Here is a 23,858-nt window from a genome sequence, read left to right on the forward strand (position 1 = left end):
AATGTTTCAAGAGAGTTGGCTGGCGTGGATTGTGGGAAATGTGTAGAGAAAGCCATTCTTGATTTTGAAACTTTTATTGAAAAAATAGCTATTGATTGTTAATTGCAAGGTCGACACACCAAACTCGCCCTATCTTGGTATTAAAGGCTAATACGGAGCTCGGAAGGAACGCAAAACACCTTCTAAAAACGCCCAAGAAACGGTCAAGGAAAGGGTCACGAAAAGTTACAGAAACGGAATGTGGCGCTCCTTTGTATGGTGCTTGTTTGCAATACCTATGTTTTGATGTAAAAATCAAACAAAATGATTTTTTTCTTTCTGAATGCGATTGAAAATTACAAACATATAAATAATGTTGTATTCGATTTAACAATATTGAAAATCCAGAAAAGCCTCATATGGTCGAAAATCCAAATGCAGAATCTAAATACAAGGATGATTTAGATTTTTGGTAGAAATGAAGTACCGTCATCAGGGGTGACATTGGGTCTGTGGGTGAGATTGTGTCATACAAATTTCAACATTTTTATATGACCCAATTTCACCCCCTGACCTAATGTCACCCCTGATGACACCAACAAATTTAAAAAATAATTAAGAAAATTTCTAGATTAAATTTTCAAAAGGAAAAAAATTTGGAAATTCAAAATAACCAATATGCAGAATTCAATAATAGGGGGGAGGTGTCCACGTGCTTCCATCCCGCCAGTCCATATCCAGAGTTTTTTTTGAAAAGGACCAATAAACTATTGTCTTTCATATGTTTATAGGACCTAATCAAAACAAACTCTAGATATGTATGGCATTAGTGTTGTGTTCACTGTATTTTATATTTTGTGAACCACATCGTATGCTGTACTCGACAGATATGGACTGGTTCCCGGCCGGGCTGATGGGTCTCGCAGCTGGCTAGTTGAACGTACCTGTTAGAACATCAAATCATGATGTTTTATCCTTTTGTTTCCTTAGTAACAGGAGAATAGTTAGTTCAGCAAGGGAAGCAATAGTTTGATCCGTTCAGCTGTTGAAGCAATTTCTTTCGATTCAAACTTGTGCTGAACATTGTTGGACTACCTAGACTACTGATCAAAGGAAACAAACACGAGGGTACAAAGGGATAAGCTCCCCCCGGATGGGGCTAAATTGTGGAACGCTCCCAGTGAGTTTTGCTGAGCTGCTTTGGACATTTTAGGTAATAGTAGTATGAAAATAATTAAAGCTCGGTATTAATTCACTGGGAGGTCGTATGCAAATTTCCGTGCTTGTGAAGTTCTGTTTCTGTGTCACGGTTGTGTTAACTAGTAACATGTTCGACATTACACTACAAACCAGCAGTGATTAGTTATGCGGCATTCTCCAAGTACGGGAACACGACGAAAATTAGACGACCCGAAGAAATAGTGAAAGTGATAGTGAAAGCAAAATAAATAAAGTGTCTATAAAGAATCATGAAGTGAAAATATTATTATAATTATTTATATTTAATATGAAATTACACTTTACAGCTGAGTTGAAACTCACTATCAGAATCTAATGTTTTCTTGTGTTCTCTTTTGTTCTTTTCGTTTCAAACTGAATGAGCGAGCATCTGACTTGCTACGCAGCCGCAGGATAACACCAGCTGTGATCAATACCACACCGACTGACGAGGATTGCTACCAAGCATGGTGTCCACGGCTATATGTCCAACTGAGAGACCTCCAAGGTCGCAGGGAAGTATTAATTAGTATCGCCTTTTTATGTTTGATCCTTTTGTTAATACAAATTCCTTTGCAGATACAAACCACTTTAAAAGTATGCCTCGCGGCCTGCTTTGATCTTTTGCTTATTCTATCCGCTTTTTACCCCCAATGCGTCCTGCACGGAGAACCTGGGGTAGCTTATGGTTGACCTGGGGAGCCCGAGGAATTATGCCGTAGGTGGCTCGTATAGTCTTACTCACCTATCCTCGCGGCAAGGTCTTCCGTAGGTCTACACCCGAACATGCGACGTGGGACTGCATGAATCTTCAGCTGCTGCCGGAAGGGTGTATTCCGAAATTACCGAATTACCGAAAAAACACAGCCAAAGTTGACCCCTACAAAAAGTCAAACATCCAACCCTTAAATTTTCTAATATTTTAAGAGTTCTTCTTTCGTCTTTCCAATGCTTTTTAAACATCAAAAATTTGTTGAAAAATAGATTTTTGCCGTTTTTTTAGATCGAAGTCCATTTAATGTCGAGGTTGGGTTGTAAAGGTTTAAATTATTTATAAATTCAAAAGATGAAAAATTTAAAAAATCGAAACATGACAGATTTCAGAAATTTTAAATAACAATGATAAAAGTTTTAAAAATCTGTAATTTGCAAAAAAAACACCCGAAATTCTAAAATTTAAATATTACAAAATTAAAAAAAATAAAATTCTAGAATAAATAATTATAAAAAAAAAGAAATTCTGGAGTTTTTTTTTTGTTGAAAAGGTCCTATAAACCAAATTTCCAGTCGCCTTGAGTCAGGGGTATTAAAAAACACCCAAAAAGCAAAAACTGAAAATTTGGTTCCTTTAAAAAGAAACTCTAGAGTTCTAAAATTTAAAATGAAGAATTTTAGACATTAAAAATTTAGGAATTTAAGAATTTAAGAATTTAAGAATTTAAGAATTTAAGAATTTAAGAATTTAAGAATTTAAGAATTTAAGAATTTAAGAATTTAAGAATTTAAGAATTTAAGAATTTAAGAATTTAAGAATTTAAGAATTTAAGAATTTAAGAATTTAAGAATTTAAGAATTCAAGAATTTAACAATTTAACAATTTAACAATTTAACAATTTAACAATTTAACAATTTAACAATTTAACAATTTAACAATTTAACAATTTAAGAATTTAAGAATTTAAGAATTTAAGAATTTAAGAATTTAAGAATTTAAGAATTTAAGAATTTAAGAATTTAAGAATTTAAGAATTTAAGAATTTAAGAATTTAAGAATTTAAGAATTTAAGAATTTAAGAATTTAAGAATTTAAGAATTTAAGAATTTAAGAATTTAAGAATTTAAGAATTTAAGAATTTAAGAATTTAAGAATTTAAGAATTTAAGAATTTAAGAATTTAAGAATTTAAGAATTTAAGAATTTAAGAATTTAAGAATTTAAGAATTTAAGAATTTAAGAATTTAAGAATTTAAGAATTTAAGAATTTAAGAATTTAAGAATTTAAGAATTTAAGAATTTAAGAATTTAAGAATTTAAGAATTTAAGAATTTAAGAATTTAAGAATTTAAGAATTTAAGAATTTAAGAATTTAAGAATTTAAGAATTTAAGAATTTAAGAATTTAAGAATTTAAGAATTTAAGAATTTAAGAATTTAAGAATTTAAGAATTTAAGAATTTAAGAATTTAAGAATTTAAGAATTTAAGAATTTAAGAATTTAAGAATTTAAGAATTTAAGAATTTAAGAATTTAAGAATTTAAGAATTTAAGAATTTAAGAATTTAAGAATTTAAGAATTTAAGAATTTAAGAATTTAAGAATTTAAGAATTTAAGAATTTAAGAATTTAAGAATTTAAGAATTTAAGAATTTAAGAATTTAAGAATTTAAGAATTTAAGAATTTAAGAATTTAAGAATTTAAGAATTTAAGAATTTAAGAATTTAAGAATTTAAGAATTTAAGAATTTAAGAATTTAAGAATTTAAGAATTTAAGAATTTAAGAATTTAAGAATTTAAGAATTTAAGAATTTAAGAATTTAAGAATTTAAGAATTTAAGAATTTAAGAATTTAAGAATTTAAGAATTTAAGAATTTAAGAATTTAAGAATTTAAGAATTTAAGAATTTAAGAATTTAAGAATTTAAGAATTTAAGAATTTAAGAATTTAAGAATTTAAGAATTTAAGAATTTAAGAATTTAAGAATTTAAGAATTTAAGAATTTAAGAATTTAAGAATTTAAGAATTTAAGAATTTAAGAATTTAAGAATTTAAGAATTTAAGAATTTAAGAATTTAAGAATTTAAGAATTTAAGAATTTAAGAATTTAAGAATTTAAGAATTTAAGAATTTAAGAATTTAAGAATTTAAGAATTTAAGAATTTAAGAATTTAAGAATTTAAGAATTTAAGAATTTAAGAATTTAAGAATTTAAGAATTTAAGAATTTAAGAATTTAAGAATTTAAGAATTTAAGAATTTAAGAATTAAGGAATTTAAGAATTTAAGAATTTAAGAATTTAAGAATTTAAGAATTTTGGAATTTTGGAATTTTGGAATTTTAGAATTTTAGAATTTAAAATTTTAGAATTTTAGAATTTTAGAATTTAAGGGTGCACAGCAACCGAGGAAGTTGTTGTCTTCTTATTCCAAATTTGTCAAACTTACGGACCCAATCCTGAAAGAATCTGATTCTCAAAATAGTCAAACTTTATTGCAAATAACTTTGAAGACAGTAGTTTAGGGGATGGATAAAAAATCATATCGATAGTTCCCGTACTTTTGAAGATACTAAAATGTCTGTAACCCAGGGTGGCCACCTCGGGAAAAAACCGGGAAAACCGGGAAAAACCCGGGAATTTATTCCACCGGGAGAAAACCGGGAAAAACTCGGGAATTCGACTGACAAACCGGGAAAATATTTTAAGTTTAGTTAAAATTCGACAAATTCCTCTTAAATGACTTCAACGTATACTTTTCTCTATTAGAATATTATTCTAGTTATTCTAAGAATTCGGGAAAATAATGTTTGAATTTGTATAATAGACTCAAGCTACTAGGCTTCGGTTGTTTTTTTCTGTTGAGTATTCCATGATATATTTCTTTGGCGAGGGGGGAGAAGCAACTACGATTACCACTACACCACTGGACCCGGTGCAGCAAAGCTGCAATTTTTCCAATCAAGTTCGCGGTTCAATAGAAAATTTACTCAGCGCTATGATTTTTAAAGTCTTATTTCAATAAGTATTGAATTTCATAAGCACAATAAACAATTTATTTTTATTTTATTATGTATTTCAATATCAACTTGAGGGTGCACAGCAGCCAAGGAAGTTGTTTTCATTTTATTCCAAAATTGTCTAACTTACGGACTTAACCCTTCAACAATATGATTGTAAAAAGAGTCAAAATCAGCTTTATTTTTTTTGTAGACAGTAACTTAAGGGAATAAATAACCGATAGTTCCCATAATTTCGAAGATACTAACATTTGCGTACCAAAAATCGTGGTGTAAAAAGCTTAGTGCCTGTGCGCTGTTATAAATAAGAATACAGTTCAGACTCGATTATCCGAAGGCCTCGGAAAAAATAAAAAAATATAAATATTGAAATAAAAAGCCATAGTTTCAACATTTGCATGGAAAAAGTGTTTTAAAATACATTTTACACTAGTTCAGTTGTTTTGCAATCATTAAATTTCAAATAATGTAAAACTTGACAAAAAAAAATTTTTTGCGAAAAAAAAATAATAAACATTGAAAATTTTCAAAAATTCAAATGATTTTTAAACCAACCCAAACATGCTTAAAATGATTCTGAACGCAGGTGAATGGATCTAAAATTGATTTCAGTTGATTCCACTTAAATTTTCATTACATTTTTTAAGTTTTTTGAAAAAAATTGCCCCAATGATTTTTCGGGCCAATTATGAAGGGGGGAGACAAAAACTTTAAATAAAATTTGTACCAGCCGTAACTATTTTAAAATGATTTAGAATTATGAAATCCAAGATGGCGGCCAAAATGGCTGAAATGAAATATTGAAAAAAAAAACGCATTTTTAAATTTAATAGGCAATCAACTAGGGGAAAGTGGGGCAAGTGTAACAAGCTAAGGAAATGCTCGTTATAACCCATGAAAAACGTTAAAAAATCTGTCGGATTTTTTAGAATCATCTAAGGGGAACAGCATCCAATTCCAGCGTGCCTCTTATGTTGGCAGGTCAGAACTTTGACATTCAATTAAAGCTAATTAAAAGCGTTTTCAACTAAAATCAAGTGATAAACAGCTCAATAAGAAGTGAGCAAGCAAGATTCTATCAAAAGTTTTGCAAAATTAGTTGTTTAAATAGTGAAAATCAGCAAATTGGATGGAGTTAGGAGCGAGTGCTTACCCTGCCAAACATACGAGAATTTCCCCTATTCCAGGTCTTGACTGAGACTTTGATAGAACAAGTTTTTTTAAAAAATCTGTTTTTTAATGTAAAAAAATGATTTTAAAATTATTGATTTTTCGTACGTTCTACTCAACTAGTGGGGCAAGACGAACAACCCGTTGGGGCAAGAGGAACAATGCATGAAAAAACATGCTAATTTACTAACAATTGAACTATTATCACTTAGATACATCAGATTAGGATGTATTTAAAACGTTTCTTTCATTTTTAGATTAAAAAATAATATTTTACTAATAATTTAACCATTTTTACGAAAAAATATTACTCAGATGATAAATAGTAAATTTTCATGATATTATTATATCGTGTATGGACAATTTTTTAAACAATTGTTTATCAGTTTTTAAGAACTTTCATGTATTTTTTTCACAATAAAATATGTTGCTGCAGCAATTCGTATTTTTTTCCATACTAAAAATCCATATGGTACACTTGCCCCACCTAAACAAGATTTTTTAAAAGCTCTCTACAAAAATAATCAAAACATAAATCATACTTTATAATACGTGCATGTCATTGGTAGGGACACTACTGATCTAGGAAAAATAGCATTTTGATAAAATGAACCTTAAAACGAACCCTAAGCCTTATTTTGTACTTTCCAAATATTATAAGGAAACAAAGGGTTTGAAAAAAAACTTCATTCAATATTATGCCCCGTGGCGTTTACGTCGTTTTGGTGGTTATGTGGTAGTAGAATCAGCTAATTGCATTGCTAGCAACAATTCCTCATACTGGAAATAATCAAAATTGTAAAAATTACGGCCTTACGAGCGATTGTTACTCTTGCCCCATATGGTCGTCTTGCCCCACCTTCCCCTACTCAACAGACTAAAATTAAGTCGCTGAACTCGAATTTGATGTTAAAAGAAAGAAAATTTAAAAATTCGAATTGTTTTTTATTGTTCAAATCTTCGGATAATCGAGACGGACTGTTTACAATTTTTACTGTAAAACATTTGGTGGAATTTCAAAAATCTGTTTTCAGTAGTATTTTATAAGATGATTTTTGGCTTTCTCAGTCAAACAAATTATTAAGGACAAATTTCTATGAAACTTTGTGCTTGTGTTTTTAAATCAGATTTGAGTACTTTTGTATAATTTTAAAATGTCGGAAATATTTGGTAAAATATTCAAACACAAAAATTGAGTTTTTGTTGGGTTTTATTTAATTCTCATCTGAAAAATCCGTAAAAAAAGATTAACTGAATTTTGACTGTTTCGGTTGTGTTGTTCAGAAAATCGCAGCACGGTCAATTGATTTTTTTACCATTCTGTGTTACTCAAAAATTTAAAAACATGATTATTTTTTCTTTTTTTCAATAAATTTGACACGGCTCATACAAAGGATGTATCGAGAATTAAGTTTATGTTAGCGCGATCTGGGAGTCGCGATGAGGGGTTGAAGTACAGGCCAACTCAGAGGGTTTTTTTTGGACAGTTACATTTTTTCTAGAAATCATCTCATCAATACCTAAATCCTTGCCGAAGATACTAAATCGATCAGCAAAAAATGTTTTAAGTTACCGATTGTTTAAATATATGGCACCTTTTCTCTGGAAGAATCGTTCTTCTTGAATTTATAAAAGCTTTTTCAAAGAAAAATGAAGAGTATTTGCATAAATGTTGTTGTCTTTTGCAAATCTTTTCTACTCATACTCATACCCAACATTGTAAATGCTATTTCCTGCTTTCCAGTAATAATTTATGTAATTCTTAAATTTAATACAAAACAATTTTTTATTGATTGTGGAGCATGGAGATGACAAATCACAAGCATTAGGAAATTAATGATTTGGACTAAAAACTGTTGAAAACGGCTTCTTACTTTTTTTACTCAATTTGAAAGCTTTCTTGAGAAATAAAAATAATGAACCAAATGTATACGTTGTGTATGCGTTAAAAAAGTATTTTGATACTAACGTCAGTCTATAAAAAACATTGGAATTTGATTTAAAACTATATGGAAAAATTACTTCTGGCCTCGGGAGAAAACCGGGAAATTCAAAAGCCAAATCTGGTGGCCACCCTGGTAACCGAAATCTGGGTGCAAAAGCTATAGTTAGTTGATGTGTACCGTTAAGAATTTAAGAATTGAGGAATTTTAGAATTTAAGAATTTAAAAATTGAAGAATTAAAGAATTTAAGAAATTTTGAATTTAGGAAATTTTAGAATTTAGGAAATCAAGAGCATTTGAATTTGAGAATTGAAGGATATAATAATTAAAAACTAAAGATTTGTTTGTAAATTCTAGTTCTAGAAATTAATGATTTGAATTTTGAAATTATAAAATTCTAGAATTTTATAATTTTAGGTACATTAAGTTCTAGAATTTAAGGTTTTGAAATATAAGAAATTCTAATATGTTGATTTTTTAAAATGAAATTTTAAATTATTCTTACTTTTAACATCTGATTCGAGTTCTGCGACGCAATTTTCAGTTAAATTTGAATAGTTGATTGCAAATTAAATTACCAAATGTTGTTGTTGTTTATTTTATTAACGTGACTTTATTACCAAATGAATTTTTCAACATTTCATTACCGCCATTTTGACCGCCGTCTTGTGAAAAAAAAAAAATCCGGCCTGTCAAAAATCTGTAAGGATAAACTTAGTACAATTGATAGCCTTAATGATAACCTACAAATTTGCCGAAGACACCAAATCGATCAGAAAACCCTTTCTCAAGATACAGAATTTCATGCATTACATACCATTTTGTATGACCAGCCCCTAAAATTGTATGGAGACTAGTATGGAAAAACTAATCATGCAAATTTACTTCTTTTGTCTAAGGGAATGCGTAGACAAAGTTTCATCCAAATTAAAAAAAAAGTTCCGTTGAAGGCATTCAAAAATAGTTAAAAACGATTTTTATTTATTTGCACAATAAACTTTATTCCGTCTAAATCTCCCCGACGGCAATCTTCTGCTTCACAAACGCATTACTCGAGTTAAAGTGCACAAACATGACCGCGGCCGCAAGTCGCGCCTGCGACTCCAACTGCTGCATATCGTGCGCCCACTCTACCCTTCCCCAGTGACCCAGCTGGTACTCTTCCTCAAGCCGGGTCAACAGAACAGCCTTTTCCACACTTATGAACCGATCCATGCAGGCGCAGGTCAGCACGACCGACTTGAGTGTGTCCGTGGCGAACATAAATCCGTTCAGGGCAGCCTCGTTGTAGGAGGAAAGATATCGGCTGATGTTCATGGCCGTACCCGGCGGAAAGCTGGGCACTTCCAGCCCATCGGTGGCCTTCAGTTCCACGTCGTACCGCTTGTTGAACCAGTCGACGATCGGACTCCACTCGGCCAGCTGAAGTTCTTTCAGGCGTTGTTCGTGCTGGAATATTAGCATTTATTTGTTTCTAGATAAACACTATTAAGTTACTGTTACAACTCACACTCGAATGATACAGAATCGCGTCTGTGCTGATGTAATTCACAAGATAATTTACAATGTCCATTTTATTCAACCCGCTGGGATTGTCCAGAACCGTACTGCTGAGGGCCGTCTGAAAAGAAAATCAACAGATATTAAAATCTCAATCCAAGTCCAAACCTCCGTCCTCACCAGATGCATGCTGGACCGGTCGATCGTCTCCTTCTGGGCGTCCCACTCGGTGGCGACGGCCACGGCCAGCGGTTCACTCTCGACGTAGAACGGCGCTCCCTTCGGCGTCTTGAGCTTGCGCTGGTCCAGCGTAATCTCGTACCGCCCGTTGCTGGAGATGATGCCGGTTTTGCGGTAGAAGCGCTTCACTGGGGCCGCTGTGCGGGGGTGGCCGGTTAGAATTAGTATGGTGAAGTCCATCAGGGGGGTTTTTTTTTGGTGCAGGATGATGAAAATGTTTGAAGTTTGCCGAATGTTACATAAGTTGCAAATACTCACGGTAATGTCGGATGCTGGTTTGAACTATGGGGCTGCATAACCGGGAGATGAGTTTGATGGTATTTTGGAACATTTTTTATGGAATAATATTAGTGTTTATTCACTTATTCTAGGATTTTTCTTGAAATCTGCACTATTTTCAACAAACAAACGAGCTAAACCGGTCGTAAACAAACGATCAGCGCACGTGAATATGACAGTTCGTGATATCAAAGCCGCCCTTCGGAATCTTTTGAATTGTTTATGTGCTGAAATATTTCAAGAAAATTGGGAGGTGCACGGATAATAACAATTACTCTAAATCATTTTATTTCAATCTTGAATCAACAGCAAAGTATGATTATTTCAATTTTAAAACTGACTTTCAAAATTATCAAATTTTGAGAAAATTTAACGGAACTTAAACTCAAAAGTTTAAAGCGCACTTCGGAAGGAATCGGTCAAGAAAAATTTCAAATGGGCAACAGCGGCAGAGTAAGCAAGCCAGAGAGGGCGAAGAAAAGCCCCAAGAAATCGTTCCCTCTTCTTTGTTCTGCTGTTCGTAAAGCTGTTTCTTGACCCCTTTCCTTCCGATCAGCGTACTAGCCTTAACGGAACAAAAAAAGTCCTGACTGAAAAAAAAAAACAAAGCAAAAGACGCATTCCGGCGTTCCTTCTTTTGTCGAAATCTGTCTCGTGTGATATCAAAACTATTTTAAATCTTAAATATTATTGCAGATTTGGATATTTTTTTTTATTATATACAAGAAATAAATACGGATAAAAATGTCAAGTCTAAATTTTTATTTTCTATATTTATTTCTCTGTGACGTTGCAACGGAGTGAGAAATAGCGAAATTTCGACACTTTGCTCCAAAAGGTTGTCTTGCCAGTTTTTTTTTTCATTAACATAAAAAATAAAGGTGATCTTGCGTCTTGCGGTGGAGTATTTTGGATAGTTCTACTTAAAAATTGACATAGGGCTTAAGGACCCTATTGAAATTGACTAGCCAACATTTGACAATGGATAAACTATGATTTCCTGTGATGCTTCCTGTCATGAAAGGCCGGACAGTTGATTTTTCAAAATTGATTTTAAAAAACCCTTTCAAACACAAAAATAAGCTTTATGATTGCAAATAACAAAATGCGCAATTTAAACTTCACTTTTGACCCAAATGGGTTTGTTTGATTTGTACAATGATAAAAAAAAAGTTTTAAAAAACATCTATCTTTTTGATTTGAATGAAATAAAAAGAAGATTGTTAACAACTGGACATTCGCGGTGGATTAACTATGGATCCCTTGGAAAGAGATGTCGGAGAAGAGACTTGATCTCTTATTTTTCAAACCCTTTTTTGGTCGTATAAAGTGTCATTGAGCAATTCTTTTAGACTTCGGACATCGTTTTTTTGCATTTTTGATTTGAATGAAACTTTGTGTGTACTTTCCTTATGACCATTGAAGTAATTTACGTTGCATCCATACATGTTTCCATATAATTTTGGCAACGTCTATTCAAAAAGGCTATTAAATATTCAAAAATCTTCATCTTGAGAACGGATTTTGTGATCGATTTGGTAACTTCGGCAAAGTTTCAGGTTTAACAAAAATCCATCTTTTGAGCTATGGCACATGTTGGTCAAAATTAATTTGGCAGAGTGCAAAGTAGCAGAAAATTGTTTCCCCCCTTATGGCATTTTTTTTTTATTTGATGATTTAAAAAAAAAAATCTAATATATGTTTAAGTTGGTCTTTTACCTAAGTTTTTAATTTAGATCGTTTGGCGCAAATCTTTTACTGAACCAATCGCCATAAACCTTATTTTGGGGGTTGTTTTAACATTGTCATAACATAAAAATAGAAATTTGATCATTTTTTGTTCCCTAATGAACATAATACATCCTTACAACACATTGCCTCAAATGTTTAGGAATGTTGAAATGTGTTGAGATCGTTTAATTAGCACTTACCTGAGAGATCCTACTAAATGAAAAATAACAGTAGATAGGGGCGTGATAAAAATAAGCGATGATTTTGTTTGTAGTCCATCATCCGAAGAACGAGATGTGGACGTATCGTGGGAGATTTCATTTAAATTATCACAAACAACGCTTCGTATCTATTTTTTGGCAAACAAGTGATTCCATTGTGCTTCGTTTACAATCCACTTTCACTTGGTCACAATTAAGATTAGATCTGACTCTACCTTACAAACATCGAATCATCTGGCATTGTTACTATAGACGATGGCATAGATATTGTAGACAAACAAACACGACGTGTGCAAGGCCAGGTTGTCTTGATAGATCCGACTAATCAAAATTACGATGACGTCAAATGAAGAAGCGTCTGTCAGATAAAGCGAAACCGGGTGATGAGTCGAACTCGTAGCGATAATAGTCGCCACTTTTGGAGACTTGTCTACAGATGCTCGCGAACTTTGCTGTAAACATTTTTCACAGTTTTGACCATTGTATTGAATTAGATGATTTAGATGAAAGAACGAAAGGCACATATAATTTAGAATGAAAAATTTGTCGTTTATTATATAAATTTATTTATCAGCGCTTATCTAACTAAGTAAGACAAGTTTACCAAAATACACTACGTAAATTAGCTGAGGGTGTGTTGCTTCGGCTCTTATCTCCCCAGAATGAATGAAGCTTGAGGAAACTCTGTCAAACAACCACAATACTAGTTTTCTTATCTTTTCAGTCTGCATCACAACTCTTATCAGAATTACGTTATTGCACTGACACATTTGATGGTAAATCCAGCCCGATTATCGGACTGGATCGATTCATATCACAATGCGCACAAAATATACCGCATTTAAGTATGATTTGCGATATCTCACATTTAGGGTGGCGAATTGTAACTTCAGCGTTGAATCATTTTCTATCCAATTTGTACACCTGTTTCACGAAGAAGTTATCGTTGAATATTACGAATAATAGACCACCAACTTAAAATCACAGTTCTGCTTGAAGCAGTTTCAAATTTAAAAATATCTTAACCTAGCTAATTAAACTCATTTCTATCTAATTTACACATTCACTGATAGCGAACTTCGAGAACATCTTGGACACACTGCCGGTGCACTGGATGTTGGACTAACTGGTCGGTTAGGTTCCTCGCTAGTTTCTATCACACTCGAGAGATTAGTCACTAAATTTTCAGTCATGTGACCACGCTGCTCTCCGCCTTCGCCGGCGTTTACGGAGATAATGAAAATGTTGTTTTGCTTCGCTGCGATGACCGACTCGTAGCTCGGTGGCGCAAACAACCGATACGAGGGCGCCGGAGTTGGGGGCGGTGGTATCTCTTCATCAGGTGGTTTCGTTGAGAAGCATCTGGTTGAATCGGCGCACGCCATGACGACGAAGAACGATATCAGCGCAATCAGGGTGGCGACGTACCAAATCACTGTTATTAAGTCCATTGTTCCCATTGTGACGATCTATTACCGACAGATTGTCTGTGACTAGTTCCTAAAATAAACAAATTTCAGATAAAGTGTTAAAAACAAGACAATATAATATGTTTACTGATGTAATTACCTTTAACAGCAATGTTATTATAATGCTCAGAGAGATTAACTCTGAACGACGTAGTATTTAGAACCTTCAAAATGCCCAGCAAACTCAGAAATGCCTAAACTTTAAATTCAACCCGAAAACGTGAGTGAACCATATGCCAGCAAGGCTAAAATCGAAATGAGCGTTGAGTAACATCTGCATATGGGGAGACCGCGTTTTCGCTAAATTTTGTTGCTACGATAAGTCACCCAAACCGCTGGGCAAGATAACATGCCTCCTGGAAGAGACCAGTTGGAAATTCGCAGCACTGTGTGATTTTATCATCAAAATAGAGTTAGGACGGAAACGAGATAAAAAAATGCTTACACTGTTTTGTTTCAGGCCGTATCTACACGTGTTACCTGGGTCGGCTGTAAGAAATCAGCTTTGAAAAACTAGGTGAGGTATTGTTGTCAATTATCTTTTTGAGGATTTATGCTTCCTGGAAAACAACAGGAAATTTCTTCTTTTGGAAGAGGATTGACTCATCATACGATTGACTCAATATTACGAAATTTATTTATATCTGCCAAACATTAATTGACAGATAATCAAATAAATAAATTAAATAGAAATTAATAGCCATGAATTTTTAAAAGTCATTGCTATCAGAATGCATGCCTTATTTTACAACCTGAATGTGACAAATCAAAATATCCGCTAATCTGAATGCTTGCTAATCTAAATGTTTTCGGATTAAAAATCAATTGACCGTTAAATAATTGTCGTCAAACTGATTATAAATTTTAATCCCATTAAAACACAATAGAGGGAGGGCATTAAGCGTTTTATCGCTATCAGTTTTCTGGATAAGATTATTTGAATTTTCAAATTCGAATGGAGATATAATGGAATGCTCTGCAAATTAAACGGTAACATCGAATAAAAATAATAGTTAATGAACTGCAAGTGAATGCAAAGTCTCTTGTTATGCCTTAATGAAATTATTATCATGTACAACATTGTATAAATCATCGCTAACATTTCCAGTAGTCCTATGCCTCACGCAAAAGATATGATAATGGCGCTTTTTTGAAATGTTAGCAATGAAATAACAGCGAATCGCAGGCCAAGGGTGAAATGATACCTTTTCGGTTGACACCCGGTGAGGAACATCCTGGAAGGAGCGGAACTACACCCGTAGTGCTGTTAGCTGACCTAGACCTTGGTCAAAACAGCTGCTCTGGTTCCTTGCAAGTTACCCATTTTCTTACCTCCACGTTGGCTTGGTTTCGTCATCATGATGACAACACGTGACCTCGCTGGTGGCCTGTGGAAACGAACTCGTAAACCTTTGACCAGCGAGGGTCAGAGTAGAGACGGCCAAAAGAAAGGGATGCGCAATGTGGGAAGGGAAGATTGTAGACGGTATTGTTTTGATTCACAGCATGTTGAGTTAACTGTTGTGGATGTACCTGATACATCGCAATACGGGGTTTCTCTTCTTTCCCCTTTCAGCTACTATCTATCTTCTATTTCTTTATTATGTATTACTGATTTTCTAATTCGGCTTCTGTTTACTATCCACCATTTTATTTTGATTGCATGATCTTTCGTTTCTCTTATTTTCTTATACTAATGCATCTTTTTGTTTTGTTTTGTTTTGTTTTTGTTTGTTTCCATTTTCATGTCGTGTCTGGGCCTGCGGTTGGAGAACGATTGCACCACGACAACCACTTTGGAGTGATATTATCACACTGGAGACAACAGCAACAACATAAGAAACCCTGATGTCACTCAGGTTCACGAAAGTAACTGTATCGATATTTTATAGTGTTTATATTTTACTAACATCCCTTTCTTTGCAGAGCATGGACTACATCATAAAGCGGCAATGTGGGAAAGGGAAGTAATTTGTGATTGTAGAAGGTATTGTTTTGATCCACAGCATGTTGAACGAACTGTTGTGGATGTACCTAGAACATCGCAACTCGGAGTATCTCTTCTTCTTATCTCCAACTACTTTAGTCCTGTTTCACTTATCTGTCAAGTCTCCTCTACTTTATTTGCCAGTTTTAACTGCTATGTGTTTTCCCTAACATCCCCAATCGGCTCCTGAAGTTGTCATTAATGCTATCTAAGCTTATATTATATTATTTATCCTTTATCAGATAGCTTTTTTCATAAATTATTGCCTATATTTTTAATCTACTTCATACAGCTCTTACTCTTCTTTCCTTCAACATACACTTATTCTTTCAGTATCGAACTTTATGTAGTTTGCTTTCCTTTATTGTCTATTGTTTTAATCTACGCCCTTTTCTTCAAACAAGTAAGGTTTGAGTCCTTACTCAATATATTGAATGATCAAAGTCACACACAACGTTATTGTACTTTTGGTAAACATTTTTAATAACATGCTTAGGTTCAAAACATTGTAACAAAACACCGCGACAGAAGAAATAGCAACAGATAAACACGACTCAACACTAGGAAAGATTTCAGGAGAAAACAATACACAGTAAAATAACAATTAGTTTTTGAATTCAAACTAAAAATTAAACAGTTTTTTGCTTTACTGAAAATTGATAGGCACACTATAAATGGTTAGGTGCTTATACTTACATCAAACCCTACGTAATGTACCACCCCCGGCCGAGTTAAAATGCGTAACCGGAAAAGAAGGTGTGCATGCCTGGCACGAACACTCAAAGCGTGTTCTAGCGTGCTGCTCGTACTGACTCAGAGCAAGGGTAAGATGTAGGTGTAAGGGCAGTGCGTGTTCGTCGGGAACCTGGTGCATAAGATCGGTCAAGGCCCGTTCTTACACTGAAAATTGCGAAATTGCGAATTGCGAATGAAATAACAGCGAATCGAAAAAATTGTTTCTTTTGAATCATATTTTAAAAAATATATAGAAAAAGTTCTCGTACCACCACTCTTAAGCAAATGGTAAATTGAAAGCATAAAAAAATAATTTCATTGTGATCGGGAGGAATTTCGATTTTACCAGTGTTATTTGCAGGTAAAATAGCACAAGTCACAATATGGGAGGTCACTTTTCTGAGAAGAATTATTGTCTAAGCAAAAGTAATTAATTAAATATAATGGTTGTGGCTGTGAGGTTTACTTAAAAATCTTTTACATAAGAGGTAGTTTTTTGTAAATTTAGCTCGGTTTTTTTGTTTGTCTATATATAAAATAAAACCATGCCAACGGTAAAACGAGCATTGAGGATTGAGGTCCAAAAACATCAAACATCTTAAAATTCCTCGCATTTCCGTACAACTCGATGAAATCCAACTCTCTTGGTTACATTTGAAAGGTCTTTTCAAGCACTTTAAAATGTGCCTTACAGATCCGGAATGTTTATGACTTTTTCTCATAGCTTTTGCAAATTACTGTTAAAAATTGATTTTTTAAGACCTCAATATATAATGCAGATTGTCAAGGGAAACAGATTGATCGATGCAAAATAAATTGGCACTGGCAACGTACGTTTTGCCAGCTTTGCTGGGCGTAAAGGGCGGTTGGTGTCCAGCGCGTTTGGATCTGTCAAACATTGGCAAATCTGTTTCCCTTGACAATCTGTAGACTTTAAGCCTATGGTATGAACTTTCTGAACGATCGCAATTTTTTCGTAGTTTTACAATTTTGCTATTACAAACTTTCAACCCCAAGACGGCACTTTTTGGGCTCAATTTTTACATATTCGGAATCCTCGGAAAATTCCATGTAAATTTTATGTGTTTTAGTTTGGTTTTAGTTCTAAATTTTATTGTTTAAATTTTCGTTTAGAAGTATTTTAAATATTTTTTTGATAATTTATCGGATGAGGGATGAAATGGTTATTCACCTACTTGGTACATCATTTGACATATTGATTACAGAGTAAAAAAAATCTGGATAGTAATTTTTTTTTTGTGCGATCAATAAGGCTTTCTAGTCATAAATTTACCAACACATTCAAAGTATGTTTACATTACAGTTGGACGTTTGTTTGCATCAGGTTTCCTATCTCTTTCTAGCAAAAGTTTTTTGTCAGGCGACTTCTAGCTGGTTTTTTTGACTGGCCACCCGATATGTCAGTCAATATACTTCGCAGGCATGGCTTTCTACCTAATGGTACGTTCGTTTGAACAGCCAGTGCGGCACTGAGTGCCACACTCGTCGGTGCCAGTTTTGGTTCAAACGAACATTCTTTTTCAGTGTGCATGGAACTCGCATGAAACTGAAAAAATATCGAGTGCGACACTAGAGTTTCAGTTCCAAGATGGCGGCGAAACTCGTGCGGAACTAGCGCGAGTTTCTTCAAACAAACACTTTGACAGCTCTGAGTGCGGCACTCAGTGCGGAACTAGCCCTCAAACGAACGTACCATAAGGTACTCGCGATTGAGTGTGTAGTAGTGCGGTTGTCAAAATCGTTATCTCTGACTCTCTCACTCTACTGACACTGACATTGTTTATGTTTTGGTTTTCCTGGCACGGTCCATTGTTCGTTTGTTATTGTTTTGGTTTTAGTGGCACGGAGTCATGCACTCACACTAATGCAAAGGAAGATCGCGAGTACCTATGATATACAGCCTTGCTTCGCAGGGCTGTGACAGCTCGAGCTCGATCATTGTTTGCATCAGGACACTGTGACGAGAGGCTCGTCATTTTTGGGTTAAATTATATTTTTTTCACTGGGCCTAGAAAGCCTAGAAAGCCTTATAAGCCATTCTAGGCCCAGTGAAAAAAATATAATTTAACCCAAAAATTAAGAACTGCTCGTCACGGTGTCCTGATGCAAACAATCATCGAGCTCGAGCTGTCACAGCCCTGCGAAGTATGTTGTCTGACATATCGAGCTATCAATCAAAAAATCCAGCTAGAAGTCGCCGGACAAAAAACTTTTGCTAGAAAGAGATAGGAAACCTGATGCAAACAAACGTCCAGCTGTAATGTAAACATACTTTGAATGTGTTAGTAAATTTCTGACTAGAATGCCTTATGTGGTAGATTGCGTGGAGCGTGAACAATCGCTTACCTTCCTTCCACCCCAAGTGTCCACGTGATTTATGGATGGTCCCTATGGGTAAATTCTCCACTGAGCAAAACTTACACAGCTCAACGAAGTGTTCTACACATGATCTGGCCCTGCTGTACAGAGCACTCAAATATCAATCGCAAAACACTTGAAATTTCGGTGATTGGCCATGAAATAATGTCAATAGCCAAACACTTGAATTTTAAATGGTGTTGAAAAATAAAATTACGTACAAGCGATTTACAGGTTCTCGCTTGCTAGTCGTGCACGCTACCACTGCGCCGGCCGGCCGGTTGAAGACGGGAGAGTTTTTGTGCTATTGGTTCTTGCCTCGCTTCTAGCCTTCGATGAAAGTCGCGCAAAAATCAATCAGTGAAACAAATTAAATTCATGTGGATAATCACGTTGACTTTGAATAGTGCCTGTTTTGGGTAGATCTTAAGATCATTTTCAAGTGTTTTGCTCATCACTTTGAATAGTTCAAGAAGGTGGGACAAATTCATGAGCAAAACAATTGAAAAGCTTGAGCCACCCGAATGAAAATAACATGTTAAAAAATACCAAAAAGTCAACCGCCTAAACACTTGCATTTGATAGTGGATTGGATTGATGTTGAAACACAAACCAATTAGATCTACGATGTGACTTTATTCAATCATTCAAGTGTTTGGACACTTGAATAAAAAGTGTGGCATATTTTCAGTGTCATATGTTTGGAAAGATTGAATTTTTAATTTTCACCCAATTTGCCGTTTCTTCAATTGTCACTATTAAAACAAACAATTTTGCAGAGCATTCGAAGGAAACTTGCCTCACTTTGACCAACGAACTTTTTTTCTACTCAATTTCAGTTGAAGCCTTTAAAAGTTGTAATACAAAGGTTTGCCATGCCAACATTAAATGTTCGATGGAAATTCGTGCTGTTCCCCAATAAAAAGAAATAATAAATCAAAATGAAACAAAGTAAATTTTCTTGATTTTATTTTGACCGATTTTTGCTACATGTCGTTTCTCACCGTGCACTGAGAAATGTTTCAAAGGATGTTTACCCAAAAATAACCTAAATTTATTCAGCGTGCAATCAGATGTTTTGGCACCGCACTGACAGTTGCGTGTTGTGATTTTTTTATTTGCCAACAAGTCAAATGAATTTTCAAGTTTTCTTCGTAAATAAATCGCTTTTCTCCGGTTCTGATTTTGTGCAATTGATCGAATAAAAATCAAGGATAAAATCCTAGCCGCCATGATCAAGCTGGAATCGCTCGTGGAAGACTGTGACATCAGCACGCAGGAGGGCATCGAGGAGGCCTGCCGGAGGATCGCTTCCAGGGAGAAAGATGTCGACTCCCGGCTGGAGGAGATTCTGTCCCAGCAGTGCCAGTTGGAGGGTAAAATGCGTAACATCGGGCTGGCGCTGGCCGGGTTGGGCGTGGTCGGGGACAAGACGCGCAATCTGTCCACCCAGATTGACCACACGTCCCAGCTGGCGGAGAAGGTTAGCGCGAAGGTGCGCCGGTTGGACGAGGCTCGCAGCCGGGTTTCGGAGTGCCAGCAGCGGGTGCACGATTTGATTGATTTGCAGCTGTGCAGCCAGGGCGTCATAACGGCTATTAAGGAGGAGGACTTTGAGAAGGGGGCGGTGCATGTTAATCGGTTTCTGGCGATGGATAAGAACCTGCTGCAGAAGACGGCGGACGATGTGTCGGGGTCGGTAACGTCGGTCAGTAAGGCGGTTTCGACGCTGGAACAGGCGGCGACGCAGATTCGGCAGGTTGTGAATTTGAAGTTTGACGAAGCGGTTAAGAAGGACGATTTGGCTTCGGTGGAGCGGTTCTTTAAGATATTTCCTTTGCTCGGGATGCACGACGAGGGGTTGGCCAAGTTTATGACGTATATTTGTACGAAGCTGCAGGCGAAAGCGCAGAAGGAGCTGCGCTCGTCAATGGACATTGCCAAGGCTGAGAAGCGTACGACGGTTGCGTATTCGGACACGTTGACTGTGCTGTTGGAGAACATTGCCCGAGTCGTTGAAGTCAACCAGGCGATTATCGAGAACTGCTACGGTGCGGGTCGGTTGGTGCCGGTGATTGCCATTTTGCAACGTGAGTGCGACGACGAGGTCGTCAAGTTGGTGTTGGAGTTCAACAAGAATCGGCAGATTGGCCGGCGAGTGGCGCAGATCAATGACTTTATCAAAAACTCCGGGAATACGGCGGCCATGGGACATTATCGGAAGCCGTCGGGTGGCGGTTCGATGGACAAGCTGAACGCGAAGGACATCGACGCGTTGATTGGAGAGATTACGATTATACATTCCAGGGCGGAGCTTTACGTAAAGTTTATCCGGCGGAGATGTGCGAATGACCTCGAGAAGAGCTCCCTCGACCAGGAGGCGAAAGACGGCAAGCTAAACGAGTTGAACGAAATCCTGCAAAAGAGCCGCCTGAGCACGCAAATGCAGGAAGTTCTTGGAACCTACCTTCTCTTTGAACGCTACTTCATGGAGGAAAGCGTCTTGAAAGCGATCGCCCTGGACAATCTGGAACAAGGGCAGCAATGTTCCAGCATGTTGGATGACGTGTTCTTCATCATCCGCAAGTGCATTCGTAGGTCAAACGGGACGCAATCGCTGGACGGAATCTGCGCCGTGATCAACAACGCAGCCAGCTGTCTGGAGCAAGACTTCCTCAACGCCCTCAAATCCCCCCTAAAAGCAGGTTATCCCACCGGTTACATGGACCTCGCCCAGTCCGCGCTGCAGAGCTCAATCCAACAAGGCCGACTCCAAACCAGCGACGTCGATCAAGCCCGTACCAAGTTCATAACCGCGCTGAACAACGCCGACATGTCCACCGAGTTCATCGAAACCCTTTACTCCGCCATGGCCGACGAAATCAAGCTCAACTTCCCCGCCATGACGAGTCGCGAAAAGGAAAAGCTCGAAAGTTGTCTCTCGCTGCTAAAATCCGTCGGCGACTCCCTCAAAGCCCTCGTCGACTTTGGCCTGCAGCAACTCCGCACCGCCGCCATCAAACCGCGCCTCCACCCCTGGGTCGATCAGTTCATCGCCCACAACCACAACCTCACCGAGGAGGAACTGGCCACGTACGAAGCCGGAGAAACCTTCATCCAGTTCCTGATCGTGCAAATCGACGGCATGCTGACCATGTTCAAGGCCTCCCTCACCCCGCGCAATTACGACGCCCTCGTCAGCATCGTAACGACGGAAATCACCGCCCGACTCGAACGCGCCATCAAAAAGTCCACCTTCAACCGGCTCGGCGGACTCGTCCTGGATCAGGAGGCGCGCGCGCTGGCGTCGTTTCTAACCGGGGCCACCTCCTGGTCGGTGCGCGATAAACTGGCCAAGCTGCTGCAGCTGGCCACGATTCTGAACCTGGAGAGCGTCGCCGAGCTGCCCGAGTACTGGGAGTCGTCGTCGGCGACGTGGCGGTTGACGCCGAGCGAGGTGCGGACCGTGCTGGCGTTGAGGTGAGGATTTGTGATAAATAGTTGGTAATGGATGAAAAATTAATTGAATTTTTATTTTGCAGGATTGACTTTAGAATGGAGGACATCAAGAAGTTGAGGCTTTGAGGTACGTACTGTTACTAGAATTCTTATGAATAAAGTTATAATATATAATATATATTCTCTACGGTATTGCACATAATTCATATTAATATATGTTAGGCGCTTATTCAAAGTTATTGTAATTGTTGTTCTAAAACTACCGAATTCCTTTACTAACAAAAAACAGATTTAAGTCATAAATTAGCTTTACGAACAGCAGAACTAATCGAGCAAGGGGGAATATTCCAAAATTTTCATTTTTTCTTATTACCTTAGGTGGCATTTAAAAAAATCGGCACTCAGGTCCGGTTGTTTGGAATCATATTTCAATAGATTCATTCTTCTGTTTTAAAAAATAAAGAAAGGCTCATGTTTGAAAAAATGCTCAAACCCAAAGAACTCTTTTTTTGAAAATTCGTGATTTTGTAAAGATGTTTAAAAGAATGGTTGTATTTTTTAAAGTATTTGAAAAATAAAAGCGACTGCATTCTTAGAAAAATTTAAAAAAAATTAAAAGGATTGTTAATATATATGTAAATGAATTTAAAACTTTACTTTGTTAGCAAAAAAAAACAGGTCAACGCAACGACTTTCAACTTTTGGTGAAATTTCCTATACTCATTATGTTTTGTCATGTCGGTTAATTTGGCCAATGACGGAGTTTGAACGATAAAAAAAATAATTGGTTTAAAAACCTCTATCACTTTTATATTCTTAAAACTAGAAAATGGTCTATCAGAAACAAAATCTTTGAATTGCATTCTTTTGAACATGAGCAGTAATTTGTAATTAAATAGCTTTTCTGAAATAAAATAGTTATTAACTTACATTCCTGCCCCATTCCCCCGAGATCTACAAACTGACATGGCGGGCGCCGTTGGTGGCCAATGACTGATACCTATCTGCAGCAGCTCTAGTTTCGATGATTTTGATGTTTTATCTTGCATCCTGTTGATAAGGGAAACATCACTAGATCGTTGAAGCGTATGATCGGTTGTGCTGATAGGATATTACGGTCTCTCATGCTCATGCTCAATAGTTTTTCTCAAATAAAAAAAAATGGTTTTTTTTTTCATTATTGTCAAGATGCCCATTTTTATTTTTAACCAAAATGGTTTATTTTAATTATAATTTTCAATCATTTCTATTACTTTTCGCATTCTTTCAAACATGAATATCTCTTTGAAAAAAAAATGTTAAAAAATATTTCCTATGAGTTTGATGGTTATTTCAAACTACAAAAAAGTGCATTGAAAACAAACTGGTCTTGATAAAATAAATTTCATGAATTTTATATTTTTTGCAAACATTGGAAAGCTTTGAAAAAAAAAAATGGTTTAACAAAAAATCATTTCTACATTTGTCAACAATTTCCATACATAATAAACCTATTTTTCACTGAAAAGAAAATATACGAAAATAGTTTCAAATGTTATTTTTGGTTTACTCAACTGTATAAAAATTTGGCACATGTCATTTCATGGGAAGTTTAACGTACTTCTTTCGAATCTGTAACAACCCAGAAGGATCATTTTTAGATTTCTTTTAAAAGGTCCTATAAGCTATTGTCTTTCATATGTTTATATGACCTTATCAAAAAATGTCTAGATATTTTTATTTACAAAAAATCATTAGAAAATGTTGTGTTTTTTTCAAACTTTGTAAGGTAATTTTTTATAGTGTAACAATGTTCTATAAATATGATAAAATCG

The 23,858-nt window shown here is 35.6% G+C and overlaps 3 protein-coding genes across 3 annotated transcripts; 1 reads left to right on the forward strand and 2 right to left on the reverse strand.

The window, feature by feature from the left end:
- Nucleotides 1–9,028: 9,028 nt before the first annotated feature.
- LOC6036145 (ATP synthase mitochondrial F1 complex assembly factor 2) lies at nucleotides 9,029–10,230 on the reverse strand. The gene is made up of 4 exons (XM_038254419.1): nucleotides 10,043–10,230; nucleotides 9,725–9,921; nucleotides 9,555–9,665; nucleotides 9,029–9,493 (listed from the first exon to the last, which is right to left on the reverse strand). Exons 1-4 carry the CDS (start codon nucleotides 10,113–10,115, stop codon nucleotides 9,053–9,055), a joined length of 822 nt encoding a protein of 273 aa, XP_038110347.1. The 5' UTR covers nucleotides 10,116–10,230; the 3' UTR covers nucleotides 9,029–9,052.
- Nucleotides 10,231–12,829: 2,599 nt separating this feature from the next.
- On the reverse strand, nucleotides 12,830–13,770 carry LOC6036142. The gene is made up of 2 exons (XM_038254869.1): nucleotides 13,585–13,770; nucleotides 12,830–13,515 (listed from the first exon to the last, which is right to left on the reverse strand). Exon 2 carries the CDS (start codon nucleotides 13,473–13,475, stop codon nucleotides 13,071–13,073), a length of 405 nt encoding a protein of 134 aa, XP_038110797.1. The 5' UTR covers nucleotides 13,476–13,515; nucleotides 13,585–13,770; the 3' UTR covers nucleotides 12,830–13,070.
- A 5,921-nt stretch (nucleotides 13,771–19,691) lies between these two features.
- Nucleotides 19,692–22,274, forward strand: LOC6036182 (conserved oligomeric Golgi complex subunit 4). Its single transcript, XM_001846177.2, has 2 exons — nucleotides 19,692–22,065; nucleotides 22,128–22,274. Exons 1-2 carry the CDS (start codon nucleotides 19,817–19,819, stop codon nucleotides 22,168–22,170), a joined length of 2,292 nt encoding a protein of 763 aa, XP_001846229.2. The 5' UTR covers nucleotides 19,692–19,816; the 3' UTR covers nucleotides 22,171–22,274.
- The last annotated feature ends 1,584 nt before the right edge of the window (nucleotides 22,275–23,858 follow it).

This window comes from Culex quinquefasciatus, chromosome 2 (assembly GCF_015732765.1).
Source record: "Culex quinquefasciatus strain JHB chromosome 2, VPISU_Cqui_1.0_pri_paternal, whole genome shotgun sequence".
Taxonomy (NCBI): domain Eukaryota; kingdom Metazoa; phylum Arthropoda; class Insecta; order Diptera; family Culicidae; genus Culex; species Culex quinquefasciatus.